The sequence below is a fragment of the Phymastichus coffea genome, unplaced genomic scaffold, assembly GCF_024137745.1.
Source record: "Phymastichus coffea isolate CEN01 unplaced genomic scaffold, Cenicafe_Pcof_1.1 PCOF00047, whole genome shotgun sequence".
In the NCBI taxonomy this organism is placed as follows: Eukaryota; Metazoa; Arthropoda; class Insecta; order Hymenoptera; family Eulophidae; genus Phymastichus; species Phymastichus coffea.
The window spans coordinates 136,896-160,518 of record NW_026706858.1 but is presented as its reverse complement, the minus strand read 5'-3'; the positions used below and the strand labels follow the sequence as shown (position 1 = coordinate 160,518).

The following is a 23,623-nucleotide window of genomic DNA, read 5'->3' as shown; positions in this document are numbered from 1 at the left end:
AGTAACCTTTATTCAAGGGAAATCGTAACAGAATTGTTGGGAGTTAAAACATGAAACTTCGGCACGGTTTCTCGCGGTCGGATCGTACAATATCATATCAGAATTGTTCACCTATGTATAGTACGACGGTATACGTGTGTATATATATATATATATATATATAGTCTGTGTGTGTGTATATATATATATATATATATATATATATATATATATATATATATATATATATATATATATATATATATATATATATATATATAGTCGCACACCCATTTCAGAATTTTTCACCTACAAATCGCGATCGTCTCGAAAATGAACCACCGTCCCGCACTCTCGCATCACACATACATACTTTTTCGATCGCTCTTTCTCGCTCCGTTCTATGTATATATTTTGAAAACAACAATCATATGCTCTCTTACTCGCTCTCTCTCTACGATTTTTTATTTATATATCTTATATATTCAATTTACCTTATTGTTTATCTTTGTATCTACCATATTTGTTTATCTTATGTATCATGCGATTCAATTCCGAGACGCGAGCATTAATTCACCATCGATCCTAAACGTTATATTTTCCTTTATTTTTTTTCACGTGCCCGCTGGACCTTTGAAACTCGCTTTTTTCTTTACTTTTTTTGTTGCGTTATTTTTTTCTTCTGCGTCATATGGCATGTTGAACGAACAATGGACATTCGTTATTGCTACTTAGATTATTTTTTTTCGACACGTGTATTAATACGAGAAATATATCACGTTCGGCATTGCCGTCGAACACCCGTTTCGATGCGTACATCCTTCCGCGTTTTCGTCTTCTTTTGATATATTGTCGCAAGTTCTTTTTCTATTATTTTGCGTGTGAAATATCATAGACGACGCGATGGGTTCGACGGTGACGTCAACGCAAGACGAGAAATTAATAAAATTATTTGGACGTCGATGAGATTCGATTACGTTCGCCATGAGACAACTATGATTGTTTATTTTTTTTTATGTCTCCATACCTCCATTGATGTGCGTATAATATAGGTATACGTTTTCTTCTGTTTATTATATACAACTCTGTTTCTATATATCTTTTCTTGTTATTTAATTAGTGTTTTATTTCATTGAATGTTGCACGCTTATATTACACATAAAATCAATATCAATAATAGTTAATGCACACACCTTTTAATTTTTTTTCTCTGTAATCTCTTAGGAATACGATTGATAATTCAATAAATGGTGAAGGTAATCACAATAATAGTTTTTTAATGATAATGCAACTAGATTGAGACCAAGCAAACTCTTCGAAAAATTAGCGAATCGCAATGCAGACTTACGTGTACAGCTATACATATTATTCATTCCATTCGCTAAAAATTATATGATTAAGTTGACGATAATAATACATAAATAGAAATAAAGAGGTCTCGAAAGCAAACTTAGACTGAGAGAGAAGAGTTAGTTCGGTCTCAAGAAAGGAAGCCTCACAAAATTAATGCCTAATATATAACTCTGCATTACTCTTTTCTATACAATTGCACAGATATTTACATAAACAGTTATGGCGTATTCTACATCGTACGGTGCCGTTTGAGCGCGTTCTTTTTTTTTCAGAAAACTCTCAAGTCCCCTTTTTATCTCCGTTTTGGCACATTCGTTTATATTTATAATATACTTGTTTAATTTTTTTTTCTAATTCGCAGTCCTTTCTCTGGCTTATCGTAACGGTAAATATTATTGGCACAACGAGTCTCATTTCCTTTTTTTCTTTATTTTTAGCTTTCATCTCGAGCACTACTGCCTATAATATATACGGCTGTTTTTTTCACTTTCGTTTGCCTTTGTTTGTTATCTCTGCTTTACAGAATATAGTATCAAGTATATTGTAAAAATTTAGTTGCAAAAATCGAGCCTTCTTCGTAAATGGGCTTCTCATCGAACTGAGCACTGTAAGAAAAAATCCCTTGAACAATCTCTCGAGTTTTATTATTATAATTATTTTGATTACCTTTAACAACGTATAAAACCCAATGCAGATATAGCGTATTTGTTATAGTTTGTTGATGTTACAGTGCGCAATTCGATTGCTTTTGTTAAATTACAAAATTTTTTCTTCAAAACAGAACTTTGTGTCATCTGTAAATACATGTAACATTTTTATCGGTCGCTTAGATTTAGAAATTAAATAAATGATAAAAAATTATGGACGAAATGGACGTATCAGCGGTGATAAACAGCAGTGTCAAAGTATCTTCGCACCGCTCGAAGAGATGAGTTTGAAACGTACAATATGTGTTTATTTGTAAATTGTTTCTTTCTTTATCAAGCATGCTGAAAAAAAAGTATGAGTACATTTTTTTGTTCTTCGATTGAAACTATTTTTACTTTGCATTCTGTATACGTGATTTGAGTTTAAGCAACATAGTCACGACTATTGAGTCTAAGTTAATTTTTTATAGTTATTTTACCGACTTCTGAGTTTACTTCTGTTCATCTAAACAATCACGAGTTAGCTTATTATTCAATAATTAGTTATCTGCCACTCGCTTAATAAATTTTTTTCCTCGGTAATTTTTCTAGCTTGTACATAATTCATCTTAATTTGTTTGTTATAAATTTAATACTTCATCAGTAAAATGCATGTAAAGTCATTTTTGCTTTCCTTCGGAAAAATTCAACGATTTTTCATAATAAACAATAGAAAAATCCTTACAATTAAACTTTGAACGGAAATACTTAAGGATAAAACTCTGAAACTTATGTGTAACGAACAGTTAATTTAGTACTGTAATTTGTATCTTGTAAACTTCAACAATGACATCGTAAAATTTCACTTTGACAATCTTAAAAGTGCATTATATCGATAATTGAAACTTTCGATTTAGAATATGTGTATCTTTTATATGAATGTCTCGTTTTTCATTCGTACTTCACACAACAATACGCTACTCTTACGAAAGATCAACCGGTTTATCGTTATTAAAGAAAGGAATAATTGCCGTGAAGAAACTCATAATTATTCGAAAAGTAAACAATAATTCGTCACTTCGTAACACATATACATTTTATTGTTATCCAAATAAAGTAAATTAAGTACAATCGTCTATGGTCTAATAAAAATAGAAATATAGATTACAATAAACATTATCAACAGTCGCGTTGTAACCCATGAAACATTGCCTACGTACGAATATATACAATTACTCTGGAGTAGTAAAAAAAAGAAGAAAAAAACACCCGTGAGTAACGTGTCTAAAATTATATATAAGTATATGCGTTTTCTTTCACATACACACGCACACACACACACACGCGCACGCACACGCACGCACACGCACACACACGCACACATACGTACACCACACACACGCGCACAATTGTTTGCTGTCGTCGATCAATGTTCTTGGCGCAAGTTATGCAAAAATAACTGAGCGCTAGTGTGGGTGTGTGTCTACTGCACCCAGGAGGCAGGTACCCATTGGGGTTCGCGTTCGAGCGAGTTGATCTCGGAGAGCAGTTGATTGTATGCCCGATCGGTGTCATTGTTGATAATGATCATGTCGAACAAATGGCCATACTTATCTTCCATTTCTCGTGCTTTCTCGATAATATCTTTGAGCTCTTCTTCTTTGTAGGCCTCGTTGTTCTTTATCCTCTTCTGCTTCAACTTCTCGAGACTCGGTGGCGCGACGAACACGACGTATGGTTTCAGATCGGAATTGCGAAGTATTTTTAAGGATTGCGGGTGCAAGTTTAGCACGCAAATTTTACCGCTATTCACGACCGTACGTATGGCCTCGACCGATGTGCCATAATAAGCTTTTTCGTACTCGCCGTGTTCCACGAATTTACGGCACAGGATATCCGACTCGAATTGCTGCCGCGATATGAAGTGATAGTCCTGGCCGTCCACTTCTGTGTCCTTTCGCGGTCGACTCGTGTCTGCAAAATAAAAGCACAGTCAGTATCAGCTTGAATTACGGGATTGAGAAAAGTTCGCCCGGGTGAACGTATTGGAAAGACAAAGAGCCAGCAGAGCAGGTCGCACGAGAAAAGACGCGCGAGTCAGAGCAAGCGAGAGATGGATCGAAAGAAACTTACGGGGAATTGCAGCTGCAAACTTTTCGCTGTCTTGCATCAATCGCTGGCGAAGCTCGTGCCTACCGATATTGGGCGGACCGATCAACACTATGGGCCTTTTGTGGTTGGCCCTGGGATAGTATAAGGCCACTTCTTCGTACGTTAGCACTTCCTCGCTGTCGTAATCTGCAACGAAAGACAGCGGAGGAAAACCGAAAATCGTAGCTTGGCGACGTGCTTGCGACTCGGGCTGAGGTTGAGCTTGGACTCTCGCGCACTTACCGTCGATCAAGGAGGTCGCGTAAAGAGGATAGCCGTCGTCGTTGAGATTGCCGAATTTGCCCCTCTTCTTTTTCTTTGGATTCTTTCTGGCGCACAGCAGAGTGCTGGATTTCTTCGTTCCGCGCACCGTCGATTTGTCACCAGCTATTGTCTGCTTCATCGATTCGCGCCTGAAGAGAGCGAGCGCCAGTGGTTAGTGGCAACGAGTCGACGCCAAGACAAACAAGTACAAGCGAACAACTCACTGATGCTGGAACGCTCTGCTGGGTATCAAGCCGGCGAGCGCTTGGTCTTCTTCGCCCTCTCGGTAAGCCTGCCACCAGTTTGGATCCTCCTGCGAAATCACGTGCAGAACGTCGCCCTTCTGAAAGCTAACGCCGAGCTCTCGACACGGGATGTAGGGGTCCTCCTCCGGGTCGTAATCGAAATGGGCTCTCACGTTGTGGATCTGAAAATGGGCGTTGGGCTCGCTTACTGTAACTGTCAAGCGCGTCGCGTGGAATCGCGCGAGATCGCGTGGGCCTACCTGCTGAGCGTCCTCCTTGCGGCTGCTGTTCCTCTGCGTGGGCGCGGGAAGTATGAGGAAGGTGAGGCTGCCCTGCATACCGGCGAGTATGTCGCAGACCTCGTTCACGCTCTTGCCGCGCATCTCCACGCCGTTCACCTCCAGCACCTCGTCGCCTTCGTGCAGCAGACCCGACTTGTCTGCCGCGCCACCTCGCACCACGCGACCTTTTTGTGCAAATGAGACACGCGCATTAGTTTGTCCGCGTCTGCACACCTGGCGCAACGCTACGTTCGACGTTTGAGCGCTTCTCAAACGCAAACTCCTCGAACGCGATCAAAGTCCGATAAAGCGGCTCTCCTGATCCGCCGCCGTTCAACGGACGAACAAGAGAAAGGTTCGTTAAACGAGCACTTTGAGCTGCATAACAGGCGCAAGTAGCGCGTTTCAAGCGCGGTCATGCTACGCGAGCTAGCTGATAATAATCGGCATATTCCGCATCCAGCGGTCAATCTTCTCTCGCTGCCGCTTCGAATGAAACGATGATACGCAAAAGTAACCGATCCGAGAATTGGAAACAAAAGCAACTTAACGTGGGCTCGTATTCAAGGCAAGAGGACACGTTCGATCCGCAGCATCCTTGCCAACGAGAACTAAAAATAATGCTCCCCGTTAGAAACGAGCAGAAATCAATCGGTTGCTTTGAACTGGCGTGTGCGCAGGCAAGACTGGTAAATAGGTGGCGCAGCTAGGCCAAAATCTCTCACCGATGATAACGGCGTCGCCCTCGTTCCTCACGGTAGCGCCAAGCGGCTCGTTGGTTTTCTCGATCCTGATAATCTTGATGTTGTCAGCCAACCGCGAGTCCTTGGAGCTCGGCGACGGCGAGGGCGAGGGCGACGGCGAGCTTCCGTGCGCACCTGGCGAGCTCGGTTTGCGCTGCAAGCCCTCGACGCGCACCACCGCCGAGTCGTGGGCGATTAGCAAGCCTTCCATCTCGTAGCTGGTGAGCAGGCCCACGAGCTCCTCCGCCGCGGCGATGTTCTCGCCTTGGCTGGCTGCCGACGCGGCTGCTGCTGCCTGTGTCCATTGCTCCAGCACCTCCACGCACTGGTTGTCAACGAGACCAACGACGTCGGCGTGAGTGCCAATCGAGCAACTGTACTTTTGCGGCGCGAGCGCTGGCGGGGAGCTTGGTGTCGAGGCCAGCGCGCTAGCCGCGCTATCCGGGCTGCTACGCGCTTTCGCAGCGGACGCGGCTCTTTCGCTCTTTCGTCGTACATCTTTTATCCGGTTGATCCGCGACGAGCGAGGAGCGAGAAACGAAAAACGAGAAACGAGAAACGAAAAGCGGGAGAGAAAATACAGCGCGGAAGACTAGGCAATGAGCACGCTGATGGAATCACAAAGGCATTCGTAATCCGACTATCCATTAGAAACTGGACGTTAATTGCCGCGCGAAGCAATAGGCATTCGACGAGAATGACTAGTTAGACGATGCTCGAGCGAGTTTTATTAGCGGTCGTGCCTTTATTTACATTGATTTGAGATTGGTTCGCGACTGCAGTGGAGTGCGGTGATCGGCATTTAGAAAAAGAGTATCAACAGGAAATGAACGGAGGTCGTCAGCTTACATCTCTGGCGAGACTGGACGCGTCGTCCGTGTGAAGTTTCAAGCTCTTGCCAGAGCGCAGCTTGGCCTTGATCGCGTGGTGCGTCGACAGCGCATTGGCGAATCGCTTCTGTCCAAGCAGCGTCCTCACAGCTTCGATTTCGGCTTCGACTCCCGGACCCGATATGCCCAAGCTGCCGCTGATGTTTCGTAGCTGCAGCTGAAGCCTCTCGAGCGTGGCCACCACTTCGCCGTAGGCTGCGCAACAAACAACGAAACAAGCACTCAATGATTGCGCGACTCGGGTAGAGCTTAAGTTATTCGGTCAGCCTGCGTATCATGCAAATTGCACGGACTGCGGCGGCCGGCATATTCCGCGTGCTGCGGATTGTGCAAAGAGCCAGTTGGAGAAACGCGGCCGGTTTGCTTGGCGTGCGCGAGCCGGCGATAACGGAAAGAACGGAAAGAAGCGCTTACTGAGCGATCGCGCTGGCTCGTCAGTGTCCGCAGCGTGCGACGCCGCGCTGGCGGCCGACCTGAGGCTGGTCGCTACGGCGGGCGGCTCGTCTTGAGCGTAGGCCAGATTCTCCTGGCCGGCCAGCGTTGTCGCGTGGCTCTCCAGCAGCTGCAGCTTGCGCGAGCCGCGTAGCGACCGCTTGAGAATCTCTTGCTGCTCCTCCTCATCTTTTCGCTTTCGTATTTGTTCCTGAAAGTTTCGAGAAACGTTCAGTGTCGCGTATCACGTTCGATCCTCGCTTACTGCGATACCGCTCGGTCGATCTCGAGCTCGGCTTGCATCGATAGCATTCACGATTTCGGAAATAATTTTTCTCGAGCGAGCCAGTCCCAAGCTCCAAAACGTCAAAGGCCAGAAGAAGAGGCGGCCGAGAGCGATTTTCCCTTGGGGAGAGAGAAGAGGCATGTCGCGAGCCGGGCCGAACGGGAAAGCGGGAAAGCGGGAAAAACGGAAAAGGATACAACGAGCGAGTGCAAGAAGCCGTAGCGCGAATAATCCGCAAGCGGGGCTTCGAACAGGTATTCCAACTCTGTGGTGAAACTCCTTGCTAAATGGATATTGACCGAGTGCCGCCTGCCTTTTTCCGGCTTTTCGATGTGCCGTCTAACTGTACTTCCCGCATTATTGTCCAAGCGCAAAGAGCGACGAGTGATTGCTCTGAGAACGAAAGCTTGCGATGACGTGCTGCCTGCAGTCGTGATGCCTCGGCAGAACGCTCGAAAAAAGTCGCTCATTAATAAACAAGCGTAACGCCGTGCGGCGATCCCGTTAGTCAGCACACGCGCTCCGGCGCCTGTTTCTCCGCTTTGTACGCTCTCGCGGAGTTTTATCCGCTGATTAAGCCGCGCGGAACTGCTCGGCGCTGCGGAATGGTCGGCGTTGCGGCGCACGTGCAGCATGCACATTTTTCCATTCTCCAGAGCGACCGCCAGAGAAAGAAAACAAATTTAAATTGTGCCTTTAGACTTAGGATTTTGCGCGCACGCCTGTTAACCTCTCGCGATGTCTTATGCCGAGAAACAAAATCGATGATAATTCCAAAGTGAGCGATCACTTCGTCGCGTATTCCTATCTTCAAAAATTATGATTCACAGGCATCCAGCGTTGTGATTGGTTGATGCTTTTCGTATACTTTTAAATATTTTAACATGAATATTATTTTAACATGAACATATTTAACATGAATAATAATCTGCAAGAACGGAAATTTGCCGTTAATAAATCGTTTTCAAGACATAAGATGTTACGTTTTGAAATTATCAGTACAAATCGTTAATGTTATAGCCATCTGCGATACTGAAATGAATATTGTCGTGTTGAAATTTGGTAGAAAGAGAAAGAAAATGAATAGAATGATATAGATGAAAATACATTTTTATCTTTCGTACGTTGTAAATTAAGAAGTTTGCGAGTAAGGGAAACCAATTATCAGAATATTAAACCCGCTAAATTGGAAAAATATTCACGGGTGTTTTTAAAGAGGCAACAGAAAGCATACAATGTTAAATGTATTACTCGTACTAATATAAGATTGGAGCCATAATCATTACCCGAGTATAAAAAGTTTAGTGTTATATAATAGTATAATTTATTGATCGTAGATTTAATTGATCTTTTGGATAATTTATTTTGAAATGAGTAAAAGTTCATTGGTTTTTGAGAAAAAACGGGTGCAAGTTCTATTTTTATCCATTAATAAATATTTATGTATGTAGTACATTTTAAACAGCATAATTTATTCGTGTCCATTAAAATCTTCAATTTGGCTCGTGAAAGGTTCAACTAATGTAATAACAGAAAAATGTAAAAGAGCGCGCGAAGCGTTCTAAATAACACTGGTTTCCATAAATAATCAAAGTATCAAAGGTCACAGCGACAATTCATACCGACATAATCTACATTTCAACCTCGTAAAATCCAACTCGACCAGCTTCGGTCGCCTTATCCAATTGAAAGCAGCAATCAATTTGCATCGAGAAAAGAAATTAAATCAGCACTCTACCACCAAACGCAATGCTCCCAAAAGAGAGAGAGAGAGAGAGAGAGAGAGAGAGAGAGAGAGAGATGCTATCGACAGCTCGCCCTCGAGCGATGCACTGATGCACTACTAAAACCGTTCTTCACATTCCAGGCTGCTAAGCCAACGAAGCAGGTATAAAACGCACTAGTTTGGAATTGATCTTTTACTGCTTTTCCAAGCGCTCGTTGTTTCTCTTTACGACGAAAAATTTGGAGAATCGTACCAAAGACCGAGAGGCCTGCGAATGCCATTACCTATTCAAGTTTTGCGTAATTTTCATACTGGAAATACTAAATATTTTTGTTTTATGTTCGTTCGCGGTGCTTATCGTTTCATTTCATTCTGGAAAAATCTACGCTCGCAGTCGAGCTCCATTCTGAATCCCGAGATTACTGCGAGCGTCCAGTTTCGGAGATATCACTAGGATATCGACTGGCTTGATAAGAGAATCTATTTTCGATGAGAATAAGCATTACCGAAGCGTAACAAAAAGAGCATTGGCCAAGAAAGCCAGGCTCCAGAGAAAATCATCCATCCCTAACGAAAAATGCGTAGTTCCGTTTTTGAGAAAAAGCGCATGGCTTAGACCTGTCGCGTACGTACCTGAAACTTCTTGATAGATGACAGTTCCTTTTCGGTAGGCTCAGTCTTGTGTGGCTCGACGACTGCGGCGACAGGCTCCTCGATGTTGTTGTTGGGTGAGATCGCCGTGGACAAACGCAAGTTATCTTTCGGTGGCCTTGCTGGCGCTCGCTTTTGATCCCTAGGCGGAATTGCCGGCTTGACGCCATTCAGTCCGGCCTGCAAAACATTTTTCCGCGATGCGTTACTCGGGGAAACTGGGCAATGTCATGCGACCCGCTCCACGAGGTCTTTTCTCGACAGTTCTCTCCAACTTAATCAACACTGATAGATAAACTTGAGGATTTTCATATGACGAGAAACTCAAGAAACTGAAGACAGTCTATAGAAAATGGTAAAATGTTATACGAGATTCCACGTGAAATAATGAGGCCTGAAAAGTGACTTGAAAAGCTGCAGCCGCTCGCAATCGCAGCGTTAAGCTGTAATGCTTTGAATCGCAAAGAAAAACATCTGTCCACGTATCCTGCCAATTGGATCGCAACGAAATCAGCCTGCAGGAAAAGTAATGTTGAAACGCTTTCGTATAAGAGATCTCATCATACTTATTTTAAAGAATCCCGCAAGAATTTCGGAATTTCGTAGGCTAAGTAAATGGCAGAAAGAGGAATGGGACTGAATCGCAGCTGTAAAGCGAACACTAAATACATGCAACCGAAAGTGAAAAAAGAGACGAGGCCAGAAGAAGAAGAAGAGGAAGAAGAAGAAGAAGCAATGCTGAAGCAGGAAGCGGCAAAAAAGACGGGCTACGTATGTGTGTGCTCGCGGCAGAGGAAATTACGTGCGCTTACGTGTGAACTCAATTCTCTACTTTACCGTGTCTCGTGCTGAGAAACGTCAAGCTGCCACGAGTACTCTTTCCAGCCTCGATTCTCATTCTCGTTGTTGTTCAACTCCCTTCAATCATCCTCGCTCTCCCAACACTTCTCTCGGCGCGGATTCGCAAGGCTTTTTCACTCTCCGTTTCTCTTGCGCTTGTCCGTCGCGTCCATTATCGAAACGTTCTTCGGCCATTTTATTGGCTTCTTTTCGGCTTGCGTTCGCGATTGCAGTTGCCTCGTTCCTCTTTCGTCGACGGACGACGCGACGCGCACGAGAATTACGTGCAACTTGCAGCTGACAGTGAGAATACTTTTAAATAAATTGTGGACATTTTAAGACGTCGTTACTTCGCTTCGAGCGCTACTTCTGCTGTACTTCGTCGTCCGCTATTGCAATATTTGCCCGTAGACACACGTTCAGGAACGACTCGGCCTGTCGATGGGCTCGCGAGCCGCCACGCGATTTTTGCAATTTATATCAAGGGTCACTTGAAAACATCTCTTGGCCGGGAGTATTATTTTCGTCCAGCAATTCTATTAGCCGACTCTAGAGCGATCAAGAATGCATCGGCGCGAGCGGCCATTCGATTTTTCAGGCCTTCCCAAGCGCTTCGAGTCATGAAAAGGAAAAAGCCTTGCTTTTCCGTCAAATCGTAGCTCGCTGTCAAAATTTACCTTTGCGCAATCGTCGATAGCAGCATCATCCTCATCCTCGGAGCCCTGCCTTTTTCTCACAACCCCGACGACTCTAGGCGGTGAAGAAACGACACTGGCTTGCCTCGAGAGAGCACACTTTGACAAATCCAATTCGCTCTTCGATAGTAACCTACTCGTTGCCGCTAAACCCTTAGCCCTAAATCCCCTCGACTGTCTGTACGCCAGCGACAGCCTAGAGTTATTGAGGTTCTGAGTATTCGGCGAGACTTGATTCGATCGGATGCTACCGTCTCGCCTGGGTGTATAGTGTACTCGAAACTCGTTAACCGAGTTCCTCGAGTTCTGATTCTTCTCCGTGAGAAACTCAGCGTCATCCATAAGTTCAAATCTTACGGGTGGTTTCTCAAAATCGGCATCGTAACCGTCAGCCAGACAAGTCGACAAGTTCCTCAGCTGGCTCCTCTTCGAGCCATCGGCTGGCTCGGAGATTGCAAGGTAGGGATTATCAAACAGCAGCTCATCGATAATCTCGTCCTCGGTACAATCGTCCGCGAAGTCGTCGCACGAGTAGACGAGCGACTTGGACAAGGAGTCGTCCGCAGTGTTAGATGCGTTAATGGCGTGCGGGCGACGCGGCGATGGCGGTGCAAGGTGATGGTTGGAAGTAGCAAGGTTAAGCCGGAACAAGCTGCGCACTCGCGACCTTACCTTTTTACTGGGCGTGGTGGTGTTGGCGTTGGTGGGGAGTCGTTTTTTTGTGGGTTGCGGTGGCGGATACACGGGATGGCTTTTCGTCACCGGCACGAAATCGGCCGGGCAATCGACCGCCACTTCGCGATAACTGCCGCCGACGACGAGGAAGGACGCGTGATCGACTTGGTCGTAATCGTTGGAAGCATCGCTTCTCAGCGTCGAGTAGCCGCTGGACGAGTGCTGCTTCTTCTTGCGGACTCTCGGCATGGAGGACAATTGCACGCCCAACAGCTCGTCGGCGGATCCGACGCGAAGCAGTTCCTCGGCCTCCGGGGCGCCGATCCTCGCGCTCTGGCGCTTCTTCTTCTTGGGCGTGCTGTTGCTCGGCGTGTTGGAGGCCTTCCTGTCGACGCTGATCTCGAGCGCCGGCTTGCGAGCGTTCGGCTTGCTCGAGTCTTGTCCGTCGATGAGCAAGGCGACCTCGTCCGTCATGCCGTAAGCGGGATTGTCGAAGGCGGTGCCGTTGTTCGTAGCGCTGCTCAGCACCAGACTGCTGTCCATGGGCGCCGTGCTGTCGGATCTGCCGGAACTACTTCTCGGGCTGGCCGAGTCGTCGCTGCAGGTCTTGAGCATCGTCGGATAATCCTCTTTGGCGAACGGATAATCCTCGTCCGCGTCGACGCTCGACTCCTTGTGACCAGTCAAGTCCTCCTCGTCGCCGAACGGATTGTCAAGATCCACGATATCCAGCTCGATCCTCCGCTCGTTGGCGATGACGGGATCGTGGCGATCGCCCTCGTCCTCGTCCTCGTCGCCGTCGTCGCCGTCGTCGTCGTCGTCGTCGTCGTCGTCGCCGTCGTCGCCGTCATGCCGAGCCAAGTCGTCCTCGAAGTGGAGATGCAGGTCTTCGGGACTGACGACGGGGGGAATGGGGATTGGCGGGCGTGGGTTTGGCGATTGCGGCTCGGCCCGTTGGGGCATGGCTATTATTACCTTGTTGTTGTTGGGGTAGGCCTGCTGGAGGAGCGTGTCGGGCACGTCGACGGGTAGCTCGCGGTGATGGCCCGAGCCCGGGGCCCACATCTCATCGGGACCCACGGACTCGACTTTGCCTAGATCGACCGCAACCCCGCCAACCTGCTGCTGATGCTGGTGCACGCCGGACGGCACGCCTGCCACGCCACTGTTCGGCCGATTTCGTGACCTGCAATTGCCAAGACAACACAGTCGCTCTATTATTCAACGCTCGAGTTTCTCGTCTTCTAGCTGAAATACGCTAGCGAGTACGGTTTATTAGAGAACTACTCCTTGGAAAGCCGACTGCCGACTCAATGGCCGTTCGATAGCTGTATTATGACAACAATGCCACGTGGAAAGTCAATTCGTTCCCGTAACAATACAACTTTCACGCCTGATATGACTTTGTTTTCCGAGAAAGAAAACCCGTGCTGTCGCTTCGCTGTGCCTGACGATTTCACGATATTGCTACGTGCGCAGGTGCCCGTGTCCCAGCGCCGGTAATCAATTAGGACGTCCTTGATTTTTCGGCACCTCTCTAATCAGGCGAGAGAAAATTGTCGCACGACGCGAGCAGAGCCCTAACTCGCTTACGCGCGCAAAATCGCGGAAAGTCTTTTGTGCAATCTTCTAATCCCATTTCACTTTTCTCCCCGTCGTTAGTTTGCCGCTGACTCACACGTGCACGCCAGGAGAAAGGTTCGGCCGAAGTACACGACGCAATTAGCGGCTCTGATCAACTCACCGCTCGAATGCACACGCGTGGCTGATTCATTTTTGTGTACGTAGGTACGCTTTCGAAAGATTTTACGGGCACGGGGCAGTGACGCATTTGACGGGACAATTGATTTTCCGTATCGCACACCTGCAAATGATTCACTTTCCTTCGTGAAGGGGCTTTAATTTTCGTGCCTGGCTCATTTGCCCACTAAATATGGCGTTGCGCTTTATTTTCAAAATCTTCAAATTGTTCGCTGTAGCTCAACGACTCTTCGAACTTGATATTGTTTGCTCCGCGAATTATTACGATTCCATTGACTTGATCAATGCCCATATTTATTATGACTCTCTCTCTCTCTCTCTCTCAATTACACATCCAATCAGCCGCGTAACAGCAACACTTTGCTTCCGGAAACCAATAGTCGCAATAAGTAAGTAAATATAAATAAGTAAACAAACAAATGAATCGTCAGCCGCCCAACGAAAAATGCACAGTTTGCCGCGGTGGCGGCAGTTCCGCATTGTGCGTAGGTCTCGTTGCGGAACGAAAAATTGTCGTCGTGCTTTCAGCCTTCCCGGAAGAGTTTGCTTTTTTGCAGAGCGCGAGTTGGCAAGCTTGAAAAGGAGCCTGCGTACGGCGAAACAATGGGTGCGGCCACTGTACGCCAGTGCATATATGCATGGAGTTGTTTATTATGGCGCAGGGAAAAAAGCAACTGCTCGGCCGCACGTGGTCCCGAGTGGTCTGCGAGCGCTGCCGCGTGACGCGCAGTTAGCGAGGCATCTTTAGCGCTGGCCGGGGACTCATTAGGCCTTGCTCGCGTTGGCTTTGCAAGACCGCGTTCCTCCCTCGTTCTGCCGGCAGGCTCCGCGAGATCGCCTGGTGCAACGCGCAGCCTAATCGTATTGCAGCCCTGTCTGCGCGTTGGCGTCGCGCGGCGACCGATCATTCCAGCACAAAAGCTTACGGGTAAAACGAATCGGGCGGCACGCGCACTCCAAGTCCCACGACTGCGCGTGGCTAGATGGCGACTCGCCGGATAAATCGCCGTGGCCTACGACCGACTCGACACAACGGGACTTTCCGTTCCGCGAGCTATCGGCGTGCGCGAGGATCGAATTGGAGGTTGGACCGGTGGCGAAGTGGCGACACGCTCCCGAGCTACGTACGCCTGTTCTCTGACAATAGACGCTAGATAGGCAAGCGAACGCTCTCTTATCAAGGTTCATTGGTGGAACCTATTGCAGGCGACGTCGGGCGCGCTTCTCGGCATACTTCACGACAGCCCATGCGTTTCCGGGATAATCGACCGTATAGCAATTGCGCTTTTGTCCGCAGCTGGAGCCTTCGAGTACTCGGCAACGCTGCGTACTCGTTCATGCACAATCGCCAGGAAGGCAGTTACATAATTGTCTTTTCATTTCCAGACGAAAGCCAGCTTAACGACTGTTGCGCGCGATCGTTAAAATACCATTTTAACGATTGGTCGAACGAAGCACGCAGCAAGCTTGCAAATCTGTATGCCTATAATAGCGAGGATTACATTATTCCGATCCGGATTCTATCGGGCGTTCTTGTCTTTCTTGGAGCGGAGTGACGGGACGAGCCAGAACGAGACGAGGCTTTTGATTGGAAGCGGCCAAGCGGCCCAACAGCCCGCTGCTGCTAGTGTCAGGTTTTGCTGGCCTGACTCGACAGTGAGAATTTCTGCGACACCTCGGTGAATTTCGAGCATTCGCTCGCCATGGCCAGAGACAGAATCCATGGATCGTAATGGCAAGCTGAAATTCCGATCGGATATGCAGCGCAGAAAATGACACTCCGAGCAACGACAAAGGCATTCCAGCGGTTTCGTCGAGATACTTGCGAGCAGCAAGCCACATAAGATTAAGCTGCTCAATCTTGTGTGGCTTGCTACTCCGTTGTTACATTAGCCTTATACAATTAGCCGTCCGTCGTCGGCATGCGCGTATCGCTCTCGTCGCCTCGCGTCGTCTCACGGACTAATGGAATTTCAGGCTTAAATAATTCATGTCGCGCTCTCGATTTCAATGTTAGATTATATTTAAAAGCTGTCCTTGGCCATCCCTATTCGCTGGCCGTTCGAGGGCGCTCCGCGGACCTCGTTGTCAATCGAAGCACGCGGCCGCGTGCGCAAGTTATCGACCAAAGAGGAAACACAAGGCGCAGGCTGTCGCGCCAACTGCTCCGCGATTTCAGCGTTCCAACTGTCTCGACTGCGAGCTCGGAAGCTGCCAAAGCTGCTGCTCTAGCGACAAGCATGGGGCTGCGATACGAGTGAGTGACAAACCTAATTGCATTTCGACGCTTCAGTCCTCGGGCCCTTGGCGCCGCCCTCGGCGCTGCCACTTTCGCGAGCAACTCGCTGCGTGCAATGTTATCGTTACTCATCTCTGGTCGCTTTTGCAGGAAAATTATGTAGGCCATGCTTTCGTTTGCTTAATCTAGCTTTCGGTCGTGAAGGTGCGCCGACCCAACTGAAAAGTCGGCGCGACGATCGCGTATCGTAGAGCTTTCACCCTGGTCAGCGAAAATTGTGCACGCGCGGGCAGCGTGCGCGCATCGACGCGATCGTTTTCCGCCGCGGGCACTTGGCGCGAGAGTCAAGTCTGCGAGCCGAGCGAGCGAGCGAGCGACCGAGCGAGCGAGCGAACGAGAGAGCGAGATCCCATCCGGTTTTCAGAGAGCTGCCGCGTTGCTGCTCCGTGTGGCAGGCAGGCCGACTAGAATGCGCGATCGTGGGCGTCGACGCGGCGCCGGCTGGCGGTGCGCCGTGCGACCGTGACGCAGAGTCGCGCAGGATTCCCTCGCGGTGAGTGGATATCGGCAGCACGGCGGGAATCGCTCGGTTATCCGTCTCTTGCTTTCGTGTCGTCACGCGGACCGGACGCCGAGCGAATCTCGACTGCGCGAGCGTGCACGCGCCTTCTCTTTCCAGCCGAAAAACCCGAAAATTAACGACCTCGAACCAGGGATTATCTTGGACACCGAGCAGCGCGATGCGCATCGAAACAAAAAAATCAATCGGAATTTTTCAGCTGCGAAGTAATCAGCGGCTGCAACTCAAGGACATCGGCGTACGCGAGTACGTCTAGACGCGGTCGCGATGAAAGAAAGCAGCAACCGGAAAATCGTTGCCAAGGCGCATTGTTACTCGGTGCTTTTTCGTAAGAAGTATATCCGTGAGAAACTCGGAAAAACAAATAAACAAATAGATTTGAAAGCGAAAGTTGCGTGCCTCTCTTTCTCGCTCGCTCGATTGGTTATTCGTATTTATGAAACGACTGCCGTACCAGTGCAATGTCTTGAGAATCCTCATGGCGTGCGTCCTCGTCGGTTTTTACAACACACAGCACCAGCACCAGCACCATGCAGAGCGTGTCCCGACAAACGACCTCCCACTCTCACTCCAACCCCATTATTTACCATCAACAACCACTTTGCGAAACGCTTACGAGCGACGACTGGCGCACTCGGTCGTATCTGGCGAAAAGCAGCCAACAACACAATCACACCACGATTTGCATAGGCGAAGGAACGCCGTGGCAGCGTAGCGTCGTCGAGCGGAGACTGGCTGGGCGAAGCCAACAAACTCACCGCCGCGGTCGCAGCGCCGCTGCACCTTACCTCCACTACTTGGCGCGGCGCTCACTGTAGCTTAAAACTCTATATGACGCGTCAGTTGGCGTTCGATTCTCGTTTCTGCGCGCAGGTGTGCGTGAGCGAGCCGCCGGCGGCCATTGTGCTCCGTCGCGCAGGTATGCGGCGGTGGCGGCGCGGGCGGCCCCGGTCTGTCCGGACCCATACGAGAAGGCACTCGGCTAGCCAGCGGGGCGCGGGAGAACCGTCGTCGGACGCGTTTTCCGTTGGGACGGATTTCCGCGATCGTTCGCCAAGGCCTAGCTCCCGAGAAATCCTGGCTCTCGAGCACAGGTGAATGGCGAGCCACGCCGAGCAACCACGCAGGCGGAGTGCACAGGCACTGCCGAATTTCCACAGGCCACGAAACACTTGTGGCGTACGGTTGCTCGGACTAAGTAGGTTTGCGTATCGAAGTCATGTGCGTCGCGAGCGATAGAATCCAGTTGGAGAAGATGAAAGAGAAAGTCCGGAAGGAATTGCGCTGATAAAATTGTTGCAGGCAAGCACGTGGGAAGAGCATACGTTTACGAGAAACCTCGTAGAAAAGACGAGTGTGGCTCGCGGTGGCTCGTTCGCAAAACTGGTTGCCGATGCTTCAACGCGCAATGCGCACGCTCCTCGTCGTCGTCCTCCTCGTCATCTGCTGTTGCCTGCTGCCTTGCATTTTCCTTTCCGTACTGGCCGTCTGCTGCGATAAGACAGCGACTCTCGCGTCCCGGCTTCTATCCTGCCTATATCCAGTTAATAATCAACCTACATTTTCGCGGAACCTCACCATGTGATCTCGACAATACTGAGCTACTGCAACGAATTCCCTGCTATTCGTTCAAATGAAAAAGTCACTGTCAACTTAAACACAATGCCAGATGAAAAGCTATTGAATCGTAACATTTTCAAAGTCGCACTAAAACCATATCAGCGAAAGCGTCGAAAATTATTCCAAGACAGCCCTGTCACCAAACTCTCGAGACGCTTCTCTCCCGCACAAGTCTGCAGGAAAACGAACATCACCAGGGAAAATGCAAAAGAGCGCACAAAAATGTCTACGCACGTCGGCAGCGGTGAGCGTTGAAGTCTCTCTCTCTCTCTCTCTCTCTCTCTCTCTCTCTCTCTTTGCTGCACTTTCTCAAAGCAACGACGCTCTGGAATCTCGGCAGCTGATCCTCGATTTCTCTCGCACGCTCAAGGTTGCACTGGCGCATGTACGAAGGATGCAGCGGCGATTATCTCGGCGGACAGAGAATTTTCCTCGGGAGAAAGCCGAAGACACGTACAGTTCTACCGACGACCGGTCGAATTAATATCTCTGTCGGGTGTACGCGCGCGTGCGCTGCTCGGCGACGACCACCTGTCACGCTCGCCGAGAGGCAGCTTCGCTTCTTCTTTTTTCGGGGCAAGCTGTAATGAGGACGGCAGCGCAAAAAGATAAGCCTTGGCGAAAGCTACAATAACGTATACGCCCGCGATCGCGTTCAAGGCGCACGAGGCGCACAATGCGTCTATTCGATCGACGAAAGATCAAAGCGTCTTTGCAGCGTCACGTATGACGAACTGGCCCGCTTGCGTATACCTGGAATTCCGAAGTTTAAAGGTAGAAGCCAGAGGACGAGGCTTTAAAATGGCCTATTTTTGTCGACTATATAGGCACGCAGGTGACGACGCGCCGGCGCGCGGTGGTCGAATGTCAGGCGCTAATCCTCGGAGCTATTGTGCCCAGGAGGTTCTCACGTTGCTGTGGAGGCCAAGGCCAAGTGTTTACCTTCGTCGCTTCTTCAAGCTTATCGCGGCCCAATTATCCGGCCAAGTTGATCATCGTCTTACGACCCGTTTACCTGGCGTCGTTTCGAGTATAAAGTCAATTGTGCTGCTCACGGTAAAACGAGCCGACGCACACGCGATACGCGAATTTTCGAGCGTGTAATAAGCAACGTTCAGCGAGCGTTGCGACGCAGCGGTACTTCTGGCAAGGCACTGGACCATCCCTGCAATTGGCAAGGTCACTCGACGTAATAAACCAATTACTCACTCGGCAGCTCCGCGAAACACCTAATCCTCGCGCAGATTAGCATCGAGGCTTCCGCGTCTGCCGTGTCGATTGCGTAAGCTGCCTCACGCGAGACTCGTCTAAACATACAATTAAACATTAACGGGACGCTGCGCAACGAGTCGTTGGTTTTCGTAGCGAGACAGAAGGTGGTCGATCGAGGTCTTGGGTCTTTCTCGTCGGGCGACGCAGGACATTGCTGCAGCGTTATGAAATGAATGGCGATAAAGCTGCCGGAACGCCTGCTGTGCCGGCACGCTGATAACGAGCGACCGTCGTAAAGCACCTAGGCGTCCGCGAGGCTGTGCTACGCGCCATTTTGACATTCCGCTTGGGTTTCTAGGTGAAGTCTATGAGCGCGGTCGCGAAGATAGTCGGCGAGTCGAGTCGCCGGAAAGACGGATAAAGAATTGATACGACGCCGATTACTCTTCCTAGTGCTTCCGTTTCTCGCGCGTAATTGGGTATTCGGCAAAAGAATAGCGAAAGCCGCGAGTTACGTAACGACGGTCTCCGCGGGCCACAACGAATCTACCGAAATCACCTGCACAGAAGACATAGTCTGGCGAGCCTGCTCGACACGTAGTCCCGACAGCTGGTCAAGCGCTCCCCAGTGCTGAGTGGACAGGCAGCAGCGGCAGCGCTCATCACCGACACCATCGCTCGTCGTCTTCGTACGTTCGTGGCGTTTGTTTGTACGAGGCGCCGCGATTGTCGAGCAGCGACCGAGGCAGCAGGTATAGCGCGACTGCGCTCTCCGCGAGCAATCGTCGCCGCGTTATCGGTTACCGCCTGCACGCTGATAAGACATTGAAAGAGCGCCAAGCTTATCTTCCCTGACACCGAGTCTGCGCAGCGTTCACTCGGCTGCACTCTCGTTTTTCCAGTGACAGCATTTCAGACGTATCGCCCTGCTTTCGTTGTTTTCGCTCGTGACTCGCCGATCGCCGCGCTGCTCTTGCTTTTTCCCAACCAAGACGAGTTCTCCTCGGAGCGGACAGCTTCCGCGGAGACTTCGCTGAGCATCCAGGGCCCGATAAGGCGAGCTGCCGAGCTGCTATCCAGTTGTTAGTCGACGAGCCGACGAGCAACGGCTCCATTTCAGTTGCTTGAGAAGCTTGAGAATTTCATCGCAACAGAAGCGAGCAACTATATCGTAAGCTGGAGCGGCCCTCTCGATCGTGCCCCCCTCCCCCCAGCTGTTGCGGGACTCTATTATCGTCGAGCGCGCAGGTGCGCGTCGTGTGCACCGATCGCTGCACGCGCCTGCAATTCGACGCGTATCCCCGTGGCGCCCGCGCGCACGCCATTCCCGGCCTCGTGATTAACTTGTTTTTCATTGCGAGTCGCGTATCCATCGACTGGCATGCGGTGGACGCGCAAAAGCCCGCCGCTGCAAGCCCCGGACTAACGAACGAGCACTGTGCGTTGATTCGAGTGCGCTTTGTCGTCGAAAGAGGAGAGGCCAGCCAACTCGACGATCGAAAGCAATCAGCTCGCTAAAGATCGCCAAAACGAACCGGGGAGGAAGGAGCGTCGATCGATCAGGCTAACTTACTAACCAAGCCGTGACGTAATCCCGCAAAAGCGCGCTCTCCGCGTCCATTCATGCCTTGCCCCCTCGTGCGCGCGCGCCGCGGCGCAGACAGATAGGAAGCGCGCAGGTGCTCGCAGGTGCTCGCAGGTGCTCGCCGCCTCCGACTGCACCGGCGCTTTTCGGGACTTTCCCCTCGCACGCTCGGGTTGCAGCCGAGAACGCTTGGTCTTTTTTTTTTGCTTGTGTTTCGATCAATGATTTGGCTTTGCCTGACTTTCCAATATTTCTTTAAACTGGCTCTCGAGAAAAGTGCGTTTGACAATTGCGAGATGATCGATGTCTCGGTTATTGGCACAGACAATGCGCAGTGTTCAAATGTTATCCGCGTGTACCCACGGTAGAAAAAGGTCTGTACGTGTGCGCATCAAAAGTAGCTGTCGCTCGATCGATGGCTATCTACGCGATAAACACATAACGACATTGGAATCAGCGAGTCGAGGGCTTTGAAATATTGCCATTTGAAATTAGTGGAATCTGTGGAAAGAACATTTATGTTAGCGGGTAGCTGAAAATTGGCCAATTGAAAGATCATACGAGACTGACAGGCGCGTAACGTAACGCTACGTCCATCTCCCGTTGGCGATCAGTGCTCGAAAAGTGTCCATTGCGCATTGTGCGCGCGCGCGAGGAGAAGGCACTATTGGCAATCAGCCGCGTAAAACCGAGAGAGGATCGTCGCGAGCTATCCGATTGAACGGCGCTATAAGCGCGCAACGCGCCACCTTGACGAACAAGCTTTCGCGTAAGTAGGTCAACGTCCGATTGTTCTCCGGGCCATTATCCAGCCGAAATTCCGCGTGGAACGGCATTTTCTCAAGTTCCCTTGTCGAGCGATTCGTGCGAGCTGCGCGTTTAAAAGCAGACGCAACGCGATGCAACGCCGCGTGTGCAGTGCTCGTCTGTGCATGTGGCTCCTCCACAGCCGACAGGAGGAAGAGGGAGGAGCCCTACTCGAACGAGCCTGGAAAGCGCTCCGAAAACTCGCACACTCGTCGGATCCGTGGAAAATCCCACGCGCATCAGCAGCAGCATCGGCGGCTATAGCCAGAGGTTCTCACTGCTCAATTGGAGTTATACAAACGCGCATCAGCGCAAAACGCGAGACGAGTCCAAGGCCACTGGGTTTAATCATGCGCATATGGCAATCAACAGTTCCCCTGAGGAAGGTCAGAGACAAGCTCGTTGTTTCTCCGCTGGCGTGGCGAACCGGCATGCGCTAAGGGGTTCTTTCGCGAATGCGCTGCGTTTCTTTGGTGTCGTCAGACCCGGCAATTCTGGCAGCGGCAGTACAAATCAATCCACGCGTAAGCTACGAGCTGTGGCCCACTAAAGAAGAGAAGCCAATTTCCCAAAGGGGCCCTCTCCTGTGCGGGCAGAGCTGCATCCACAACAAATAACAGTCGTACCGTAACGATCGTCACTACTTTCCGAAGGTGAGCGGGCCTCCTCAGAATTTTTACTTTCTCCGTTGCTTCTCGCCCACAGCGAGAGAGAGAGAGAGAGAGGGAGAGAGATTCCCTTTGTCGAGCTGCCCCCGTCGTCGTAAAGAATCGCGGCGCGCGCGCGCCGACGCATGGAACCTTGACAATGGGCTATATACGGCCCCCGCGGTTCTCATCCCCGAGAAAAAAAACGAGGCGTTCGTAAAACGTGGCCAGGGCGCAGCAGCACCCACTGCATTGCTCGTCGATGAAATCAGCCGAGCAACACACGGCCTGTCCCGTCCGTTGTGTTTTGCAGTTGGTATCCCATTCGATTTTCATCGATTGCGCAGCTTCGCGGTTTATAATCGAATCCAACTGCCTGCTCGCTTTTCTGAAACGCCCTTTTCTGACGTATATGACATTGAATAATAAATCAGATTGCTAAATTCAGATTGATATTTAATGCTGCACTTGTATCTCGTAATTGGCTCAACGATACGCTAGGTCGTCGTTAAATTGTAAGAGATGTCGCGCACAAATCTCAGAGTAGTAAAACTTGTTACAATTGTGACCAGGTTGCACGTAGGTCTCAATCGACAATCTTCCGGCGTTTCTATAAATCACCTGCAGTAGATATTCGTTTGGTCGATTGTTCTTGGCAACAGTTCTGGTTTGCCGTCCGGCAACGAGGATTATTGATGCCTCGGGTTGGACCCTGCTCTTACAGTGGTTCATTACCGAAGAAAGCAATGGCAAGCGTTTGGCGAGGTCGCTGTGAGGTCACTGACAACTGACAGATTAATTGGACAGTTAGAAGAGTCGATGCCAGCAGGCGGCTCACGCCCGAAGAGTGGCGAACGGCGAGCAGCTCTCGCTCGAGGGCATCGCGTGCAGGCCAGGGGGGCGCGCGCGAGATCATCGACGCAGCGCCATCCGAAGGGCGGAGACAGCCGGCGTCCGTCGCGTTATACGAGCGGCGCAACGGTAAAGAGGCGCGCTCGAGTGCGTGCACTTAGCGTCCGATCGGCGAACGCACTTTGATTTCTGCTTCGAGACACGCGACGGCGAAGCACATTTTCGTCGAAGCGCCCCTCTCCGCACTGCCAGCTGATTATAATTAGCCGAGCTGCGTTGCGCTGACTCGAAAAACCCGACCCAATCTGGACGGAGGTCGAAAGACGAGCAAGCTGGATCGAGAGGGCGTGCGCGTAATGCGCTTTCCTGGAAATTGGGCAGCACGCGGGCGCGGCACAATGCTGCCGGGTGCGTCTCGTCTCCTTTCATTCGCTCTCTTTTATCCACGCTCCTTCCTGCTGCCATGCCGTGCCGGAACCCGCG

The 23,623-nt window shown here is 49.9% G+C and overlaps 1 protein-coding gene across 15 annotated transcripts in view; it reads right to left on the bottom strand.

Moving 5' to 3' along the window:
• Window positions 1-268: 268 nt before the first annotated feature.
• LOC131664960 (protein PALS1) overlaps window positions 269-23,623 on the bottom strand; it is a 46,646-nt gene continuing 23,291 nt past the window's right edge. For 8 of the 15 annotated variants that reach the window (XM_058936468.1, XM_058936469.1, XM_058936470.1 and 5 more), the window contains 9 exons: window positions 11,835-13,023; window positions 9,610-9,807; window positions 6,947-7,175; window positions 6,492-6,727; window positions 5,625-5,967; window positions 4,598-5,084; window positions 4,353-4,522; window positions 4,092-4,256; window positions 269-3,932 (listed from right to left, as the gene is read on the bottom strand). In XM_058936468.1, coding sequence (XP_058792451.1) covers window positions 3,442-3,932; window positions 4,092-4,256; window positions 4,353-4,522; window positions 4,598-5,084; window positions 5,625-5,967; window positions 6,492-6,727; window positions 6,947-7,175; window positions 9,610-9,807; window positions 11,835-13,023 — 3,508 coding nt within the window. In that variant the 3' untranslated portion in view covers window positions 269-3,441. Of the gene's footprint in view, window positions 3,933-4,091; window positions 4,257-4,352; window positions 4,523-4,597; window positions 5,085-5,624; window positions 5,968-6,491; window positions 6,728-6,946; window positions 7,176-9,609; window positions 9,808-11,834; window positions 13,024-15,868; window positions 15,944-16,871; window positions 17,159-19,808; window positions 19,997-23,623 lie in introns of those variants that run through there. The other 7 variants (XM_058936473.1, XR_009301985.1, XM_058936480.1 and 4 more) reach the window with 7 other exon arrangements.